Source organism: Passer montanus, unplaced genomic scaffold (assembly GCF_014805655.1).
Source record: "Passer montanus isolate IOZ18808 unplaced genomic scaffold, ASM1480565v1 scaffold239, whole genome shotgun sequence".
Taxonomy (NCBI): Eukaryota; Metazoa; Chordata; class Aves; order Passeriformes; family Passeridae; genus Passer; species Passer montanus.
This window is the reverse complement of record NW_024367026.1, coordinates 169959-186003: the sequence shown is the minus strand read 5'-3', so window position 1 is coordinate 186003 and position 16045 is coordinate 169959. Positions and strand designations below refer to the sequence as shown.

Sequence of the window (16045 nt, the reverse complement as noted above, 5' to 3'; positions counted from 1 at the left end):
CCCTCGGCCAGCCCCTCGCCGGGCGGGGGGCTGCCCCAGGGAACGGGGCCAGCACCGGCTGCGGCCTGAGCCAGCAGCGCCGGTGTCTCGCTCAGCGGCCGGGGCTGCCCCTGCCCTGCCCTGTCACCAGCCCCAACACCGGTGTCACTCGTGTCAATGCTCCGGTCTAGAGAGCCGCGGGGTGCCCCAGGGCTCTGCCTGCACGTGACAGCGGGGGGGACAGTGTCCGGTCACCCTCCGGTCACCGCTCCGGGCCACTGACTCTTGCGCAAAAGTAAACATGACCCCAGGGTGGGTAAACACCAGCGGCGGCGGCGCGGCCGCGGCTCGCCCGGCTCTGGGCTGCCCCCCAGCACGTCCCGAACCCCTCCAGAGCCCCCAGCCCCACTCACGCCAGGACTCGGGGGCACTGGAGCTGCCCCCAGGCGCAGGGCTGGTAGTCTGGCTTGATGAAGCTCTCGACGCCATCCTCCACCACGCAGCTCACGCTGCGGGTCACCACGTAGGCACACCAGTTCCTGCGGAGGGACGGGGTCAGGGCACACACCCGGGGCGCGCTGGCACACGGCACCACCCCGGCACAGCCCGGGCATCACCGGGGCACCACCCCGGCACACCCCGCGGGCTGTCCTGGCACCCAGGAGGCACCGTGCCGGCACGGAGCAGCCACTGGCACTGCCCTGGCACTGCCCTAGCATCATCCCAGCACAGAGCGGGCGTTGTGCCGGCGCACACCAAGCACAGCATCCCTCACACACCGGGCATCGTCCTGGCGTAGAGCAGCACCAGGCATCACCCCGGCAGAGGCACAGCAACACCGCTGCCCCAGGCCTTGCCTGGCACCCTCCGGCTCCCCAGGCACACCCGGCCCCTCTGGCCACTCCTCGCATCCCCGCCGCGCTCCCGTGCTGCCCGACCAGCCCCACCGGTAGCACCGTCACGGCCGGTGCGGCGGGTTAATGGGCCGCATCCTGCCCCGCCGCAGCCTCCCAGCCACGCCTGGCGACCCCACAGCCCCGGCTGCAGCCCCCGGCCGTGGCTGCCCGGCCGGGGTGGGCTCTGCCAGGAGCGGGGTGCCCACACCCCGCCGCACCGTGCCCTGCATGCCGCGCTGCCCGGCCCGGGGAGGGCACCCTGCGTGCTCCGTGCCCGCTCGGTGCCGCGGGGCAGCGGCGGCAGCAGCGGCAGCCGCGCTCTGGTCCCGGCGCAGCCCGCGGGGACCCCGGCCCCCCCGCGTGGGACTGCAGCCTGGCCCCGCTGCCGGGACCCCGTCGCAGCCTTATATGGTCGGGAGCCAAAGCCGGGCCCCGCTCGGGCCCCCCGGGCAGCCCCCCGGGAGCGGCCCCCGGTCCCCGCCGCGGGGCCCTGGTGCGGCGGCCGGTTCCCGTCAGCCCGGCTGGTTCCCCTCAGGCCCCGGCTGGATTCCAGCTCCTCCCCGGGGGCCGCCGGGAATTCCTGCGCCGACCGACGGCCCCCCTCGTCTCCCCCCCATCCCAGCCCTGCACCCGCCAGGCCCCGGGACCCCCGGCCTGCCCTGGGGCCCACCGCCCCTCTCCGGGGCTGTCCCCATCCCGGGATGGGAGCAGAGCTCCCCTGAACGGGCAGCGTGTGGGGACACCCCCCGCGCTCCCCGAGCCGCGGGGATGGAGCGCTGCGCACCCCGGCCCGCGGGGAGCCCCCTGAGCCCCCAGAGCCGCAGGTAAAGGCTCCACCGTGCCCGTGCCCCGCGGCCCCGCCGCCGCCGCCCCTCCCCAGGGACCCCGGGCTGCGGCCAGGTCCCGCCATCCCCCCGGGGCCACCGTGGGGCCGGGCAGCCGCAGCCGTGCGGCCGCGCTGCTGCAGCGCTGCTGTGTCCGCGGCGAACGCGGGGTGACCCCAGCCCAGCGTGGGGCCGCCCCCAGCCCCCCGACCCACGGCCCCGGGCTGCCCGCGGACCGAGACGGGACCGGGACGGGCGGAGGGCGGCTCCGGGCCCCCGCGCCCCTCTCCGGCAGCGCTGACCCACGCGTGATGCCGAGCGCGGACCGGCCCGGGATGCTCGGCCCCGCTGCACCGGCGGCCCCGGCCCTCCACGTGCGCCCACTGCCCGCCCGCCCCGGGCCCGGCGGTGACGCCCCCGCTCGGGGACCCCCCGCTCCTCCCGCCGCCCCCCGGGCTGGACGTGGCACGTGCCGGGGCTCCCGTGGCACCGGGCAGGGGGCTGCAGCCCGTGTCCCCGCAGTGGCCCGGGTCGCCCCGGTGCTCGCGGCTCCTACCTGTGCCGGCTGGCGGCCCGGGCACCGCTGTGGGCCGCGGCCGGGCCGGGGGCGAGCGGGGCGGCCCCGCCGGTGTAGAGGCTGTACCGGGGGGGGAAGTTGGCGGCCAGGGCCTGCGCGGCCAGAAGGCACGGCCAGAGCCACGGTGCCATGCTGGGCTGGGGCGGCTCCGCTCGGCTCGCTCAGCCCGGTCCGGCGCGCCTCACCACCGCATGTGCTGTCCCGTCGCGGCTCCGCGGCTCTGGGCGGCTCGGCACGGCTCGGCTCGGCTCTGCCCTCCCCCCGGCCGCCCCTCGGCCAGCCCCTTACCCCGGGCCGCCGCTCCGCCAGCACCGGCTCCGCACCGGCCAGCACCGGCCAGCACCGGCCAGCACCGGCCCCGTGTCCCCCCGAGCGCCGGTGGCCCCGCTCCTCGCCCCCGCGCTGGGCACGGCGGCCACAGGTCCCTGCACCGGCACCGCACGGGCAGTGCCACGTCCCCGCGTGCCCGTGAGCCCGTGCCCGGTGCCAGCACCGATCCCGGGGCTGCCCCGCGCCCCCAGCCCCACCCGACACCGTGCGGGGCACACCGGGGACAGCGGGGACACCGGGACAGCGGGACACCGGGACAGCGGGGACACCGCGACGGCGGCGGGCACACCGCGGCCACCCCGCGCCGCCGCGGCCCCGAGCCCGCGGTGATGCCACGGCTTCCCCGGGCCTGGCGGTGACGTCACGGCCCCGCGGTGACGTCACGCGCTGGCCGCGGCCCCGCGGTGACGTCGGGGCGCGGGAACCCCCCGCCCCGGGGAGCGGCGCGGGAGGATCCAGCACGCACAGCTGGCGGCAGCTGGAGCGGCGGCGGGGCGGGACACCGGGACCGGGACACGGGGGGATGGCGGCGGCCCCGCGGCGCTCCCGGGGCTGCGGGGGCGTGTCTGGGCCGGGTCCCGGGGGACCCCAGACCGCGCAGGGGCTCCGTGGCCGAGCGCGGGGGGCACCGGGACGGCCCCGGGGGGACTCGGTGCTGGGACCCCCGACCGGGGACCGCCAGCACGCGCCAGGACACCGCGGGACACGGTGCAGCCGGCTCCTGCGGCCCGGCAGCCTCCAGTACGGCCCAGTACAGACCAGCATGGCCCAGTGCTGCCCAGTACGGCTCTGTACAGCCTGGAACAGCCCAGTACGACCCAGTGCGGCCCAGTACAGACCAGTATGGGCCAGAACAGCCCAGTACGGCTCAGTACAGCCCAGTACGTCCCAGTACTGCCTAGTATGGCCCAGTACAGCTCAGTACCCCCCAGTACAGCTCAGTATGGCCCAGTACAGCCCTGTACACCCCAGTAGCCCCCAGTACACCCCAGTACACTCCAGTACAGCCCAGCGCCTCCCAGTACACCCCAGTACGGCCCAGTACACCCCAGTACAGCCCAGTACGGCTCAGTACACCCCAGTACAGCCCAGCAGCCCCCAGCAGAGCTCAGCGCCTCCCAGCACGCCCGGAATGTCTCTGCCCAGCCGGCCCCGCCGCGCCCCGCGGGCCCGCCGCTGTCAGCAGCCGCAGCGAGCTGTCACTGCGCTCATTAGCGCTAATTAGCCGCGGCCGCCCGGGGCCGCCGGGCCCCGCCCCGCCCTCGCGCAGCGCCTTGTATGGAGACGGAGCCGCGGGCCGCCAGGGGGCGGGCCGGGCCGTGACGTCACGCCGGGGCTGGGCTCCGTGACGTCACGGCGGCCACGAGCCCGCCGCCCGGCCGGGGCCCGGCTGCCGTGACGTCACCGCCGGGGCCGGGCGCCTCCCGCCGTGCTCCGCGGCCGGAAGTGGCGCGAGCAGGGAGACGTGTCCGAGCGGCGGGGCCGGAGCGTGAGCGCGGGGCACCGGGAGAGAGCGGGTACCGGGGGGACACCGGGGAACCGGGCTGGAACGGGAACCGGGGCACCGGGAGAGAGCGGGTACCGGGGGGACACCGGGGAACCGGGCTGGAACGGGAACCGGGGCACCGGGAGAGAGCGGGTACCGGGGGGACACCGGGGAACCGGGGGAGAGCGGGGTACCGGGGAGGAACGGACACCGGGGGGGACAGCGGGAACGGGGCGGGCCGGGCAGGAGCGGGAACCGGGGCACCGGGAGAGAGCGGGTACCGGGGGGAGAGCGGGGCTGGAACAGGAACCGGGGGGACAGCGGGGACCGGGGGAGAGCGGGTACCGGGGAGGAACGGACACCGCGGGGGACAGCGGGAACGGGGCGGGCCGGGCAGGAGCGGGAACCGGGAGGAGAGCGGGGCACCGGGAGGCCCGGGCGGGAGCGGGACCGTGACCGGGACACCGGGAGGCCTGGGCACGAGCGGGAACCGGAGTACCGGGGGTTCCGGGCAGGGGCGGGAACCGGAAGCGTGGGGTGAGAACCGGGGTGGAGAGAGGGCATCGGGGGTCCGGGCAGAAGAGGGAACCGGGGGGAGAGCAGAACCCGGGCAGGAGCGGGACCGGGGCACCGGGGGCCGGGCGGGAGGCGGGAGCCGGCGGCGGTGCCCCCGGGATGCCAGCCCGTCCGTTGGCCCTGCCCGCAGGATGATCACGGACGTGCAGCTCGCCATCTTCGCCAACATGCTGGGCGTGTCGCTCTTCCTGCTGGTCGTGCTCTACCACTACGTGGCCGTCAACAACCCCAAGAAGCAGGAGTGAGGACCCGGTGACCGGGGAGCCCGCCCTGCCATGCCCCTCCGCCCCTCCCTCCCTCCCTCCCTCCGTGCCGGGCCCCGGGAGGCGCGAGGCCGAGCTTCCTCCAGAGCGAGTTTAACGGGAACACGATGATACAGCAGAGAGCCGCGTGGTTCCGCCGGCGCTCAGCGCAGCAGCAGCGGCGCCGCGGGCAGCAGCCGCGCCAGGGGCGAGCGCTGCCGGGGGGTGGCAGCGGGGGACAGCGACAGCGCCGTGCCCGGCGCGGAGCAGGGCCGCAGGAGCCCCGCCGCTGCCCGGTAAAGCGGGGCCGGCGCTCGGGGCGTGGGAGCGCTCAGCACGGGAAGGGTCCCTCGGTGCTCGGCGCCCTGGCGGGGGGCACGGGAGCCACCAGGCAGAGCCCTGTGGGACAGAGAGGGTGTCAGCGGGGCACGGAGCCCCCCGCCCGCGGAGCCCCCTGCCCGGGGGGAGCCCCCTGCCCGCGGAGCCCCCTGCCCGGGGCGTGGTGCCCAGCTCTGCCCGGCAGGGGCTGTGCCGGGTGGCACCATTGCTGGCAGGGGCTGTGCCGGGTGGCACCGCTGCCGGCAGGGGCTGTGCTGGGTGGCACCGCTGCTGGCAGGGGCTGTGCCGGGTGGCACCGCTGCCGGCAGGGGCTCCGGGGTGAGCCCACGCCGCAGCTGGCAGCAGCACCTACCCACGCCTGTCCGGGGCTCTGCGGGCATTCAGCTTCATTGGCAGCACCTGTGAGAGGGGGCACAGGATCAGTGCCAGTCCCTGGGGTATTCCTGTGTCTCAGGGGACAGAAATACCCACAGAGCCCCACAGCCGGGGAGGCCCCAGCCCCTGAGGGGCTCCCAGTGTTTGGGGCAGCCCCCCAGCAGCCCCTTCCCAGCACAGGCCCTGCTGCAGCCCAGTCGCTCGCGCTGGTGCCGGTGGTACCTGCAGAGGCGCCGTGTCCTGCAGCTGCTGCACGCCTCGCTGCGCCTCCCGTGGGCCGTGGCCGGTGCTCGGCGCTGCCCGGGCGCCCTTGGGCACGGTCCCTGTGTGACAGAGGAGACAGAGGGCCAGGCTCAGTGCCACGGCGGAGTCACAGCTGGGCTGGAGCTGGGCTGGAGCAGGGACACGGTGCCCTGCAGGGTGCCAGCCTGGCCAGGGAGGGCCCCTCCACACAGCCCAGCACCGAGGGGTGGCCCTGCAGTGGCCGGTGCCAGGGGAGGATGTGATGGGCACAGAGCTCCATCCCAGCTCGTGCTGCCACTGCAGAGGCTCTGCCCCAGCCCCCGGCTTGGTGCCCCATGGCACTGGTGTGACCACGCTGGCCAGGCTCAGCCAGGAGAGGGGACTTGGGGCACAGCCGTGCCCTCTGAAACGGGGTATGGCCTGGGACATGGGACATCTGCTCGGCCAGGGGAGCTGGGGAAAGGAAGGTATTTGGGAGCCTGGGTGCAGTGCACAGCACTGAAGGAACACACCTGAGATGCCTCAGTTTCTGCTCCCCTGGGTAGTCTTTATCCCAGCCCAGTTTTTTCCCCATCCCACAGAAGAAGTGGGGGGCACCCTGCCCAGTGGGGTGAAGCCAGGGCCAGACCCCACAACAAGCAGGAGCCTGTGCTGGGCAGGATGGGCCACAGCCCTGCCTCCTGTGGAGGTGCTGCCAAGAGGCAGCTGGCTGCACCTGGGCTAGAACAGCTCAGCTGGTGCCAGCCTTGGCCAGCAGCAGCTGGGGGTGCCTCTGGGGGTCTGGCAGACCCCCTCACCCCAACATGAACACAGGTCTGGGCTCCCCAGGGTGTGGCCAGCTGCAGTGGGACATGGGGATGCAGGGGGAGGGTGGGACAGGAGCAGGGCCCCCGGGTCTGCACCCTGTCACAGCTCCAAGCACACCCAGCTCGTCCGTCCCCTGCTGCTGACTGCTGGGCCCCTCGCAGGTGCAGGAGGTGGTGGGAGGGCTGGGGTGGCCAGGCAGGAAGCAGGTCGGGCTGGTGCCAGGGCAGGGGAGGAACAGCTGGGTCCTGGTCGCAGTGCCAGGGTGCAGTGTGCCCTGGGGCACTCGCTCTGCTGGCCACTGTGCTGCAGGAGGCCCCGATCAGTCTGGGGACACCACGGACCAGGCTCTGCCCTCTGGCTCACACGCTCTGTTCCTGCTCAAAGCCCAGCTGCCCCCAGCCCCTTCAGCCAGGGACGGGCTGGGGGTCGCTCCAGGCAGCCCGGCCAAAGGAACAGACGGAACAACGTGCCCATGAGAACAGCAGCCTTTTATTTCCTCCCCACCACGTTCTCATGGCAGACAAGACACATCATGACAGAGGGCTGGGCAGCAAACCCCGAGGACAACACGACAGACACCAGAGGAACACAGCTCAACACAAGCACAGCTTCAGGCACACAGCTCACCCCCAGCCCTGGGCACTGGGAGGCTTTGGAGCCTTTGGATGTGGGCAGAGGGCTGCCACTGCCTGCTCCCCACAGCCCTGAGCCCCTGCCCCACGGTGGCAGTGCCAGCACAGAGGGCACAGCCAGTGTCCTGCTGTACTCTGGCACCCCACTGCAGCACATCAGCCCCCACCAGAGAGGGGATGCATGTTGGGAACCCCCTGGTGCCCCCTGCCAGCTCACCTCACCACAGCCACAGGTCGTAACCCCCTGTTGCCCAGCCAGTGCCTAAGGAGGGGAAAGGCACTTTGGTGTGTCCCTGCTGGCCTCAGGAATGCTTGGGAACAGTGGGAGGTTGAGCAGAGGTTTTCTGTGCTGGCTTCTGCAGAAGCCCCTTGGTGCTGGCACTGGAGGGGGATCATCTCCCTGCAGCCCCAGTGCCCAGGAGCCCCACGTGCAGTGGAGCAGGAGCTCAGCTGGGCTGTAACACCGCAGGCCTTGCTGTGCAGGGCCAGCCCTGAGCCCGCTCAGAGCCGGCTGTGGGGCCAGGCCCCCCGCACGCTGTCCCACACAAACCCGCTGTCGCTGTGTCCGTGCTGGCCGCCTCAGGGCCGGGGTGCCGCCCAGCAGCTGGACAGGCGCCGCAGCAGGCGTGCAAGGGCTGCCCAGCCTGGCTTACCTCTGCCCAGGGCCGGGGCGCTGCCCGCGCTCGCGGGGCTCTGCGGGGCCGCGGCGGCCACCGGGGGCCGGGGGCTGCCGAAGGTGAAGCTGGGGGAGGCCCGGATCCGGGGGGAGCCCTGCTGGCTGCCCCCGCTGCCGCTGGTGCCGTGGCTGAAGCTCCTGGCACGGGCCAGTGCGTTGTCAGAGGCCGAGGTGGGCAGCCCCCTGCGGGGTGGGAGATGGGGGTCAGCCCAGCACGCTGAGGGGCTGCCCTCTGCGCCCTCCACCCAGCAGCACAGCCCAGCCCCGAGTGCTGGGGCTGCAGCCCCTCCTCTGGCAGAGCCCTGGACTCCTCCTGGGGAGGTGGGGACAGCTGGGGACAAGGGTGTCGCCGGGACTGTCCCTGAGAGCTGCAGCCCCAGTGCCCTGCGCTGTACATCGCTGTCCCAGCAGCGCTGGCTCAGGGTTCCCACTTCCTCAGCCCCAGACCCAGATCAAGGAATTGCTGAGTTTGGAAAAGGCCTTGGACTCCAACCCTCCCCCAGCACTGCCCAGGCCACCCATGGCCCCAAGTGCCACATCCACAGGGCTGTAAATCCCTCTGGAAATGGAGACTCCACCCCTGCCCCGTGCTGGACAGACTTTCGAGGAAGGAATTGTTCCCAATATCCACCCTGAACTTCCCCTGGCCTGAGGCCATTTCCCCTTGTCCTGCCCCTGTTCCCTGGGAGCAGAGCCCGACCCCCCCCGGCTCCACCCTGCCGTTGGGGAGCTGTGGAGAGGAAGAAGGTCCCCCTGAGCTCCCTCTGCTTCAGGCTGAGCCTCCCAGCTCCCTCGGCCTCTCCCAGCCCAGTGCAGTGCTGGATGCGATGCAGGAGAGACCACCCCGACTACTGGGGCAGGCAAATCCCCACCAGTTCACTCTGTGCCCTTCTCTGCTGCCGGCTGGGAGCAGAGCGACTGACACCCGCCGTTCCCAGAGCTGGCAAGAGCTAGGCCCAGGGCAGGTGACCCTGGCAGGCGACTCACTTGGGGACATTTATCATCTCTAAGTGCCGTTATCCTGCAGCTGCCACGCTCGCCCCAGCCAGCCCTTACGTGGAGCTCCGGGGGGGGGTCCTGGCACCTCCTCTCCTCCGCGGGCCCGCGCCGGCGCCGCGCAGCCCCCGCACGTGCTTCAGCATCCAGGCGCGCAGGTTGCCCAGGCAGGCGTGCTCCGACAGCACGATCCGCGGCCAGGGGTTGCAGTCGGCCATGTCCAGCGCCGCCACCGCCACCGCCCGGCCCACCTGCCGGGACACCGCGGCTCAGCGGGCACGGGGCACGGCGACGGGGCAGGGGGGCACAGGGGAACAACGGGGGACACGGGCAAGGAGGGACGCAGTGGGGCACTGGGGAGAGGAGCAGTAGTGGGGCTCACAGGGAGAGGAACCCACCAGGAGAATGGGGGCATGGGGGAAAATGAGGGCACAGGAAGGGGGGATTCCAGGAAAGGAGAATGCCAGGGAGTGGGGGCACTGAGGAGAGGAGCAGTAGTAAGGGACTCACAGGGAGAGGAACCCACCAGGAGAAGGGGAGCATCAGGGAAGATGGGGGAATTCCAGGAAGGGAGAATGCCAGGGAGTGGGGGCACTGGGGAGAGGGGCAGCAGTGAGGGACTCACAGGAAGGGGAACCCACCAGGAGAAGGGGAGCATCAGGGAAGATGGGGGAATTCCAGGAAGGGAGAATGCCAGGGAGTGGGGGCACTGGGGAGAGGGGCAGCAGTGAGGGGTTCACAGGGAGGGGAACCCACCAGGAGAAGTGGGGCACGAGGGAAGATGGGGGGACTCTATGAAGAAAGAATGCCAGGGAGTGGGGGCACTGGGGAGAGGGGCAGCTCTCTAGAGCTCGGGACAGCAAAGCAAGGGGAGGAAAGGAACCCCAGCCCCGCATCCCAGCCCACCCTCCGGGTCTCGCTCCCCCTGCAGGCCGCCCTGGCCCCCGCACCTGCTCGAAGAGTTCCACGGTGTACCGGGAGGGGAAGGCGGGCGGCGGCGGGGGGCTGGCGCGGCCGTTGTCGTGGCACGCCCCCGGGATGCTGTTCACCGAGCGCCCCGTGTTGTAGTTGCACTCCAGGGTGTAGCTGTGGGGCACGAGGGAGCCCTGCTACCCCACAGACCCGCGGCAGGGCTGTATCCCACATTGTTCCCCTGGGAGAGCCACTTCAGCACATTCAGGGCACTGGAAAGGGGGTCCCATTGCACCAGGAAGGGGTCCTGCTCCAAGGCACACAGAAGTGCAGGGCAAGTGGCAGGGTTTTGAGGAGAGCACCCTCCGACGGCAGGAACGGCCCACATGGGGATGTACCAGAGTGCTGGGAATTTGGGATGGATGTCTGAGGGTGGCACCCAAAGTGCCAAGGTCCCTCTGAGGAGACCTCTTGGTCACGTCTGGAAGGTGATGGGGAAGGGGAGGGTCCCTGATGGGTAGAGAAAGGGAATTACCTACTGTCAACACCAACCAGCCAGGGAGTGGGCAGCTACAGCCTTGCCCTGGCCCTCAAGGTGCCTTGGAGCACTTCCTCCTGGAGGAGGAGGGATGGGGAAGTGTGGGCTAGGATCTGTCCCCTGCCCAGGGACAGCTGCAGGGCCAGCCCGGCAGCACACCTGAGCAGCCCTGTCCCAGGCTGTCTGGGGGCTCACACGTGCACCGTGAGCACTCCCAGCACTTTGTGGGATGTTGGATCAACAACCTGAGCTGCTGCAGGTCAGTCACAGGACAAAGCCCACATGTGTGTGTGCTCCTGTGGGGCTGGACTGGTGCTGGGCACAAAGCAGCAGCTGAGCACACAGCAAGTGATGAGGAAACGGAGAGAAACTCCAGTCTGTGGGTCTGGCTGCCTCACCCCGTGCAATGTTCCCAGGAATATCCCATCCCACGTGGGAGAGGGATGGACCACAGGCATCCCCAGCTCACGGGATCACTGATGGGCTGAGGCTGGAATCTCACACACAGCCACGGGGACGCTGTGCCCACTGCAGCTCTACTTAATTACAGCTCAATATAGCCAGAAACACCCAGGAAAAAGGAGAATTCCCCTCAGAAAGCTGTGCAAGAGCAGGGAGGAGCAGCCAGAGCAGCTGCAGGAGGGGTGGGGAGGAAGAGGAAGGAAAGGAGCTGGCTGAGCCTGCATCTCATGAACACAGCAGCACGTGGCACAACAGGCCCAGCCTCTGCTGGCCCGCCCAGGGCCCCTCGGGTGTGTGTGCCACGGAGCTGGTTCCCTTTGTCCACATGCCACCCAGCAGAAGCAGTCTGTGCCCCGGGGTGCCCGGGGCTGCCCTACCTGTGGATGATGCCCAGGGCCTTGTAGACGGCCACGCGGCCGCTGCCCTCCTTGGACTGCCCGTCCCGCTTGTCCCGCGCGTACATGTTCTTCTCCGAGAAGTTGCAGCCCGTGAAGTCAAAGTGAGGGCAGTTCAGGGAGATGAGCTTGGGGAACAGCATGTTCTCCACCTGCAGAGTGCAGGGAGCGACAGGGGTGACCGGGGGCCCTGGGCTGCTCATCCTGCTCAGTGGGACCAGTGCTGAGCACAGCCTTGCACCAGGGCCTGCTCTGCCCAGTTCCAGGGTCTCGCCAGCTCCAGCTGTGCCCAGGCCATGCTGCCCACCCCGCGATGGGCTCTCCTGACAGCCAGCTGGGGGGACACCCTGCTGACCCACACCAGCTCCCAGGGGGAATCTGAGACCTCCTGCTGCCCTGGTCACCAGACGGGGGGAGGAGAGAGAGGGGGAAGAAGAAGAAAGGAGGAGGAAGGAAGGAAAGGAGGAGGAAGGAAGGAACTGTGAGGGGATCACGCCCCTCTCCCAGCAGCAGCAGCAGCACTGGGGCCCGCGGGCAGGGGGCAGAGCGGCAGGAGGCTCCCAGCAGCCGCGGGTTCGGCCGCGCCCTCACCTGGTCGTTCTCGTCGCTGAAGCTGTTGCCGTACATGAAGCAGCCGCGCTTGGACGCGTGCCCGTGCAGGTCCACGTAGTAGGCCAGGCCGCTGTCCCGGGGTGCGATGGGCTCTGCGGGCTCGGCAGCCTCGGGCGCGGGGGCTGGGGCAGGCGCCCACGGCCCCTCCTCGCAGCGCTCGCCGCTGTGGCTCGATGGGAGGATCCAGGCGGCTGGCTCCGTGCTGTCTGACACCTGGGCATCCTGGCCCGGCGTCCTGGGGCTGCCTCCAGCCAGGCCGGAGCGGGTGCCGGCACGCCAACTGCCGGGGGAGTTGCGGAGGTTGTTGGTTTTGTCCAGCTCCGAGAGCGCGGCCTCCACGGCTGGCATGGGACAGTTGGGGGATTTTAAGCTCAGCGAGCTGGTGCTGAGAGGGGAGACAAACGTCCTCCAGTCCGGAGAGCCGGGCAGGACGCGGCTGTGGACGTGGTGGTAGAGCAGCACGGCCTTGGCGCCGTAGACGGCGGGGTGCAGCTCGGCGTCGGGGTGCAGGTACTGCCGGTTCAGGTTCACCCCACGCGAGTCGGTCCTGCAGGGAGAGCCCGGAGCCTGAGCGCCTCCCGGCACCCCTCCCGGCAGGGCTGAGCTCCCCTCGGGCACCGAGGGCTTCGGGCTCTGTCCAAAAGTGCCAGCGATGGCCACACCAATGCCCAGGGGCTGCCAGAGCTGCACAGTGTGGCAGAGTCCTGCATGATCCTGCCCAGAGACAGCAACGGGGCTGGGAAGGGAATGGAGCCCCAGCAGAGGCTGAGGGAGCTGGGAAGGGAATGGAGCCCCAGCAGAGGCTGAGGGAGCTGGGAAGGGAATGGAGCCCCAGCAGAGGCTGAGGGAGCTGGAGGGGCTCAGCCTGGAGAAAAGGAGGCTCTGGGGGGACCTTGTCACTCCCTGTGACTCCCCGACAGGAGAATGGAGCCATGTGGAGGGGTCAGGTTGTGCTCCCAGAGAGCAAGAGACAGGACCAGAGATCAGCCTTGAGATGAACCAGGGAAAGTTTAGGTTGGATATTGGGAACACTTTATGGAAAGGGCTGTCTAGCCCTAGCACTGGCTGCTCTGGGCTAGGGTGGATTCCCCATCCCTGCAGGGTTTAAATGCCCTGTGGCTTGGCACTTGGGGACAGGGACAGTGGTGGCTGGGGCACTGCTGGGGGTGGTTGGACTCAATGGTCTCACAGAGCTTTTCCAACCCAAGTGAATCCAGGATTCCATGGTTTTATAAATGTTACAAAAACCACAGAATCAGCTTTCTGAGATCTCTTCTTCAGCAAACTCACAGCCTTTCCACATCTACACCCACCAGTGAAGGACACTCACATCTACCAACCAACACTCAAACAAACCACTCCTGCTCCTTTTCCTTGGGGAACGGTTGGACTCAGTGCTCTGGGAGGCCCCGCACTCACCGGTAGTGGCCCCGCAGCACCCCGTCGGGGTTCAGCATGGGGATGAGCTTGAACACGAACATGCGCCGCAGCATCTGGGCACGCGGATCCTCCTCCCGCAGGATGAAGTCCAGGAAGCCATTGAAGACAAAGCTGGAGGGGGTTTCCCCTGGGTGGACTCTGCTGCTGAGGAAGAACACCTGGGGACAAACAGACGGGGTGAGGGGGTGTCCTGCCTGCCCCAGGATATTGTGATAGTGAAGGGTCTCAGGCTCTGCTCCACAAACTGCCCAAATGCTCCAGCCCTCGGGGCCACAACGCCATTCTGGGCACAGACACGGGGGCTGCAGAAAGGTGCCAACACCCGGGCCGCCCTGTGGGCAGCCCAGCCCGGCCCGGCCCAGCCCAGCCCGGCCCGGCCCAGCCCAGCCCGGCCCGGCCCAGCCCAAAGGTGTGAGGGCCAGGAAGGTGGGGCAGAGCCAGGAAGGAGAAGGTGGGGGGCAGACCTGCTGGGGGACATGTGCCTGCAGTCCTGGAAGCGGCCGTCCAGCTGTGCCAGCATGTCCTGGCACTCCGTGTAGGAGAAGGGGTAGCAGAAGGCAAAGTAGGTGGTGGCCCCGCGGTGCTCCAGGAAGCGGTGCACGAAGGACAGCACGAACTGCGCCTCCACCACCTGCCAGGGACACCGGGGACAGGGCTGGGAACGAGCCAGGGACACAGCAACCCCAGCTCAGCCCTGCTGTGAGCCTCTGGGACACAGAGAGGGATGGGAATGAGCCAGGGGCAGAGCCAGCCCAGCACAGCCCTGCTGTGAGCCTCTGGGACATGGAGAGGGATGGGAATGGAGCAGGGGCAGAGCCAGCCCAGCCCAGCCCTGCTGTGATTCTACAGGACGAGGAGAGGGCTGGGAATGAGCCAGGGGCAGAGCCAGCCCAGCTCAGCCCTGCTGTGAGCCTCTGGGACACAGAGAGGGCTGGGAATGGCCCGGGGGCAGAGCCAGCCCAGCCCAGCCCTGCTGTGATCCTCTGGGACATGGAGAGGGATGGGAATGGCCCGGGGGCAGAGCCAGCCCAGCACAGCCCTGCTGCTCCCTGGGACATGGAGAGGGATGGGAATGAGCCAGGGGCAGAGCCAGCCCAGCCCAGCCCTGCTGCTCTCCCCCGGCCCCCCGCAGGCACTGGCGGTGCCGTGCCCGCTGTCCCTCGGCTCTCCCCGTGGCACGGCAGCTGTGGCTGCTCCTGTGCCTCCCTCCCTTGCAGCTGCCAGGAACAAAGCAGCTGCTGGGCCGGGCCCGGGGCTGGCCCCGCGCGGCAGTGCCCGCAGGCTCCCGGTGCCCGGTGCCCGGGGCGCTCCCGGCTCTCACCTGGAAGCTGGGGCGCTGCCGGATGCGCTCCCAGCGCGGCCGCACGGGCAGCGTGCGCACGAAGGGGGTCATGCCCTGCGCGTACAGCCGGCTCTGCTTGTTCATGTTCAGGATGTGCAGCTTGATCAGCTTGCCCGGGGCTCCCCCCCGCACGCTGAAGTAGAACCAGGACCTGCGGACGGGAGCGGCTCAGCCTGCTCAGCCCTGCCCGGGCTGCCCGGGCTGCCGCTGCACCCCGGCAGCTCTCGGAGCCCCTCCAGGGCACCGCAGCCCCTCTGCAGAGCCCCGGCCCCGCCGCTCCCCTCCGGGGCTGTCGGACCCCCGAGCCCCGCCAGGGCCCCTCTGCCGCCCCCGGCTCCCTTCCCCCGACAGCCCCGGCCCCTGTCGGCCCCTCCCGGCCCGCTCCGGGGGAAGGAATCCCGCGGCCGTACCTGTTGCCGTTCTCATACTCCGTGTGGGCGCAGTCGGGCCGCGTCCACACGTTGAACTCGTAGTCGGCGGCGGGCAGCGCGCTGGCGCGGGCGGCGGGGCCGCCCCCCGGCTCGGCAGGCCGCACCTGCTCCACGTGCGCCAGGTTGCCCGAGTCGAAGCGGGAGCTGAAGAGCAGACCCCCGCAGCGGATCTCCATGGCCCGGCAGGGCCGGGACCGGCATCGCCCCGGGACGGCCGCGGCACGGCCGGTACGGGCAGCCCGGCAACAGCACCGCGCGCGGCCATTGGCTGCCGCCTCCCAGCAACGCGCCCGCCCATTGGCTGGCGCCTCGGCAACGGCCGCGGCGGCGCGGGGGCCGCGGCTCCTGTCGACCACGCCCCTCTCTGGCAGGGCACAGGCCACGCCCCCCACGGTACGGCCACGCCCCTTATGGCATGCCCCGCCCTTTGTGGTCCAGGTCACGCCCCATATAGCCCTGACCACGCCCCTTCATGCTGTGGCCACGCCCCTTACGCTCCTGGCCACGCCCCTCGCTGGGCTCCGCGCCGGCCGCGGCCCCGGAGGTGACCGGACAGGGGGACACTGGGGGTGACCGGACAGATGGACACGGTGTGACCGGACAGGGGGACACGGTGTGACCGGACACTGGGGGTGAACAGACATTGGCGTGAGACTGGACAGTAGGTGTGAGTGGACAGTGGGGTGTGAAGGACAGTGAGTGCGAATGGACACCCGGTACGAGTGGACAGTGGGTGTGACCAGACACTGGGTGTGACCTGAGAGTGGGCGTGAGTGGACATTGGGTGTGAGTGGACACCGGGTGTGAGCGGACAGGATTGTGTACGGACATCCATGGACATCCAGTGGGCGTGAGTGGACACTGGAGTGTGACTGGACAGTGACCGTGAATGCACAGTGAGTGTGACTGGGCACAGGGCTGTGCACGGACACGTA

The 16045-nt window shown here is 70.3% G+C and overlaps 3 protein-coding genes across 7 annotated transcripts in view; 1 reads left to right on the top strand and 2 right to left on the bottom strand.

Annotated features, from left to right (window-relative positions):
- The window catches only part of EMILIN1 (elastin microfibril interfacer 1), a 5988-nt gene extending 3436 nt beyond the window's left edge, over positions 1-2552 (bottom strand). The window contains exons 1-2 of the mRNA XM_039710964.1: positions 2256-2552; positions 393-518 (exon numbers count right to left, since the gene is read on the bottom strand). Coding sequence (XP_039566898.1) covers positions 393-518; positions 2256-2407 — 278 coding nt within the window. The 5' untranslated portion in view covers positions 2408-2552. The remainder of the gene's footprint in view (positions 1-392; positions 519-2255) is intronic.
- A 1392-nt stretch (positions 2553-3944) lies between these two features.
- Positions 3945-5051, top strand: OST4 (oligosaccharyltransferase complex subunit 4, non-catalytic). 5 transcript variants are annotated; one of them, XM_039710955.1, is made up of 3 exons: positions 4043-4085; positions 4209-4245; positions 4799-5051. In XM_039710955.1, the coding sequence occupies exon 3, from the start codon at positions 4800-4802 to the stop codon at positions 4911-4913; it is 114 nt and encodes a 37-aa protein (XP_039566889.1). In that variant the 5' UTR covers positions 4043-4085; positions 4209-4245; position 4799; the 3' UTR covers positions 4914-5051. The 5 variants fall into 5 exon arrangements, with proteins under 5 accessions (XP_039566887.1, XP_039566885.1, XP_039566889.1 ...); XM_039710953.1 differs by lacking the exon at positions 4209-4245 and having other exon boundaries at positions 3945-4095; XM_039710951.1 differs by lacking the exon at positions 4209-4245 and having other exon boundaries at positions 3967-4123.
- Positions 5039-15622, bottom strand: AGBL5 (AGBL carboxypeptidase 5). Its single transcript, XM_039710950.1, is given in 12 exon segments — positions 5039-5309; positions 5602-5648; positions 5847-5947; positions 7960-8165; positions 9039-9229; positions 9929-10064; positions 11268-11437; positions 11877-12444; positions 13317-13500; positions 13503-13968; positions 14659-14830; positions 15090-15622. Coding segments are annotated over 12 exon segments (2673 nt in total). The 5' UTR covers positions 15287-15622; the 3' UTR covers positions 5039-5074.
- Positions 15623-16045: the final 423 nt, after the last annotated feature.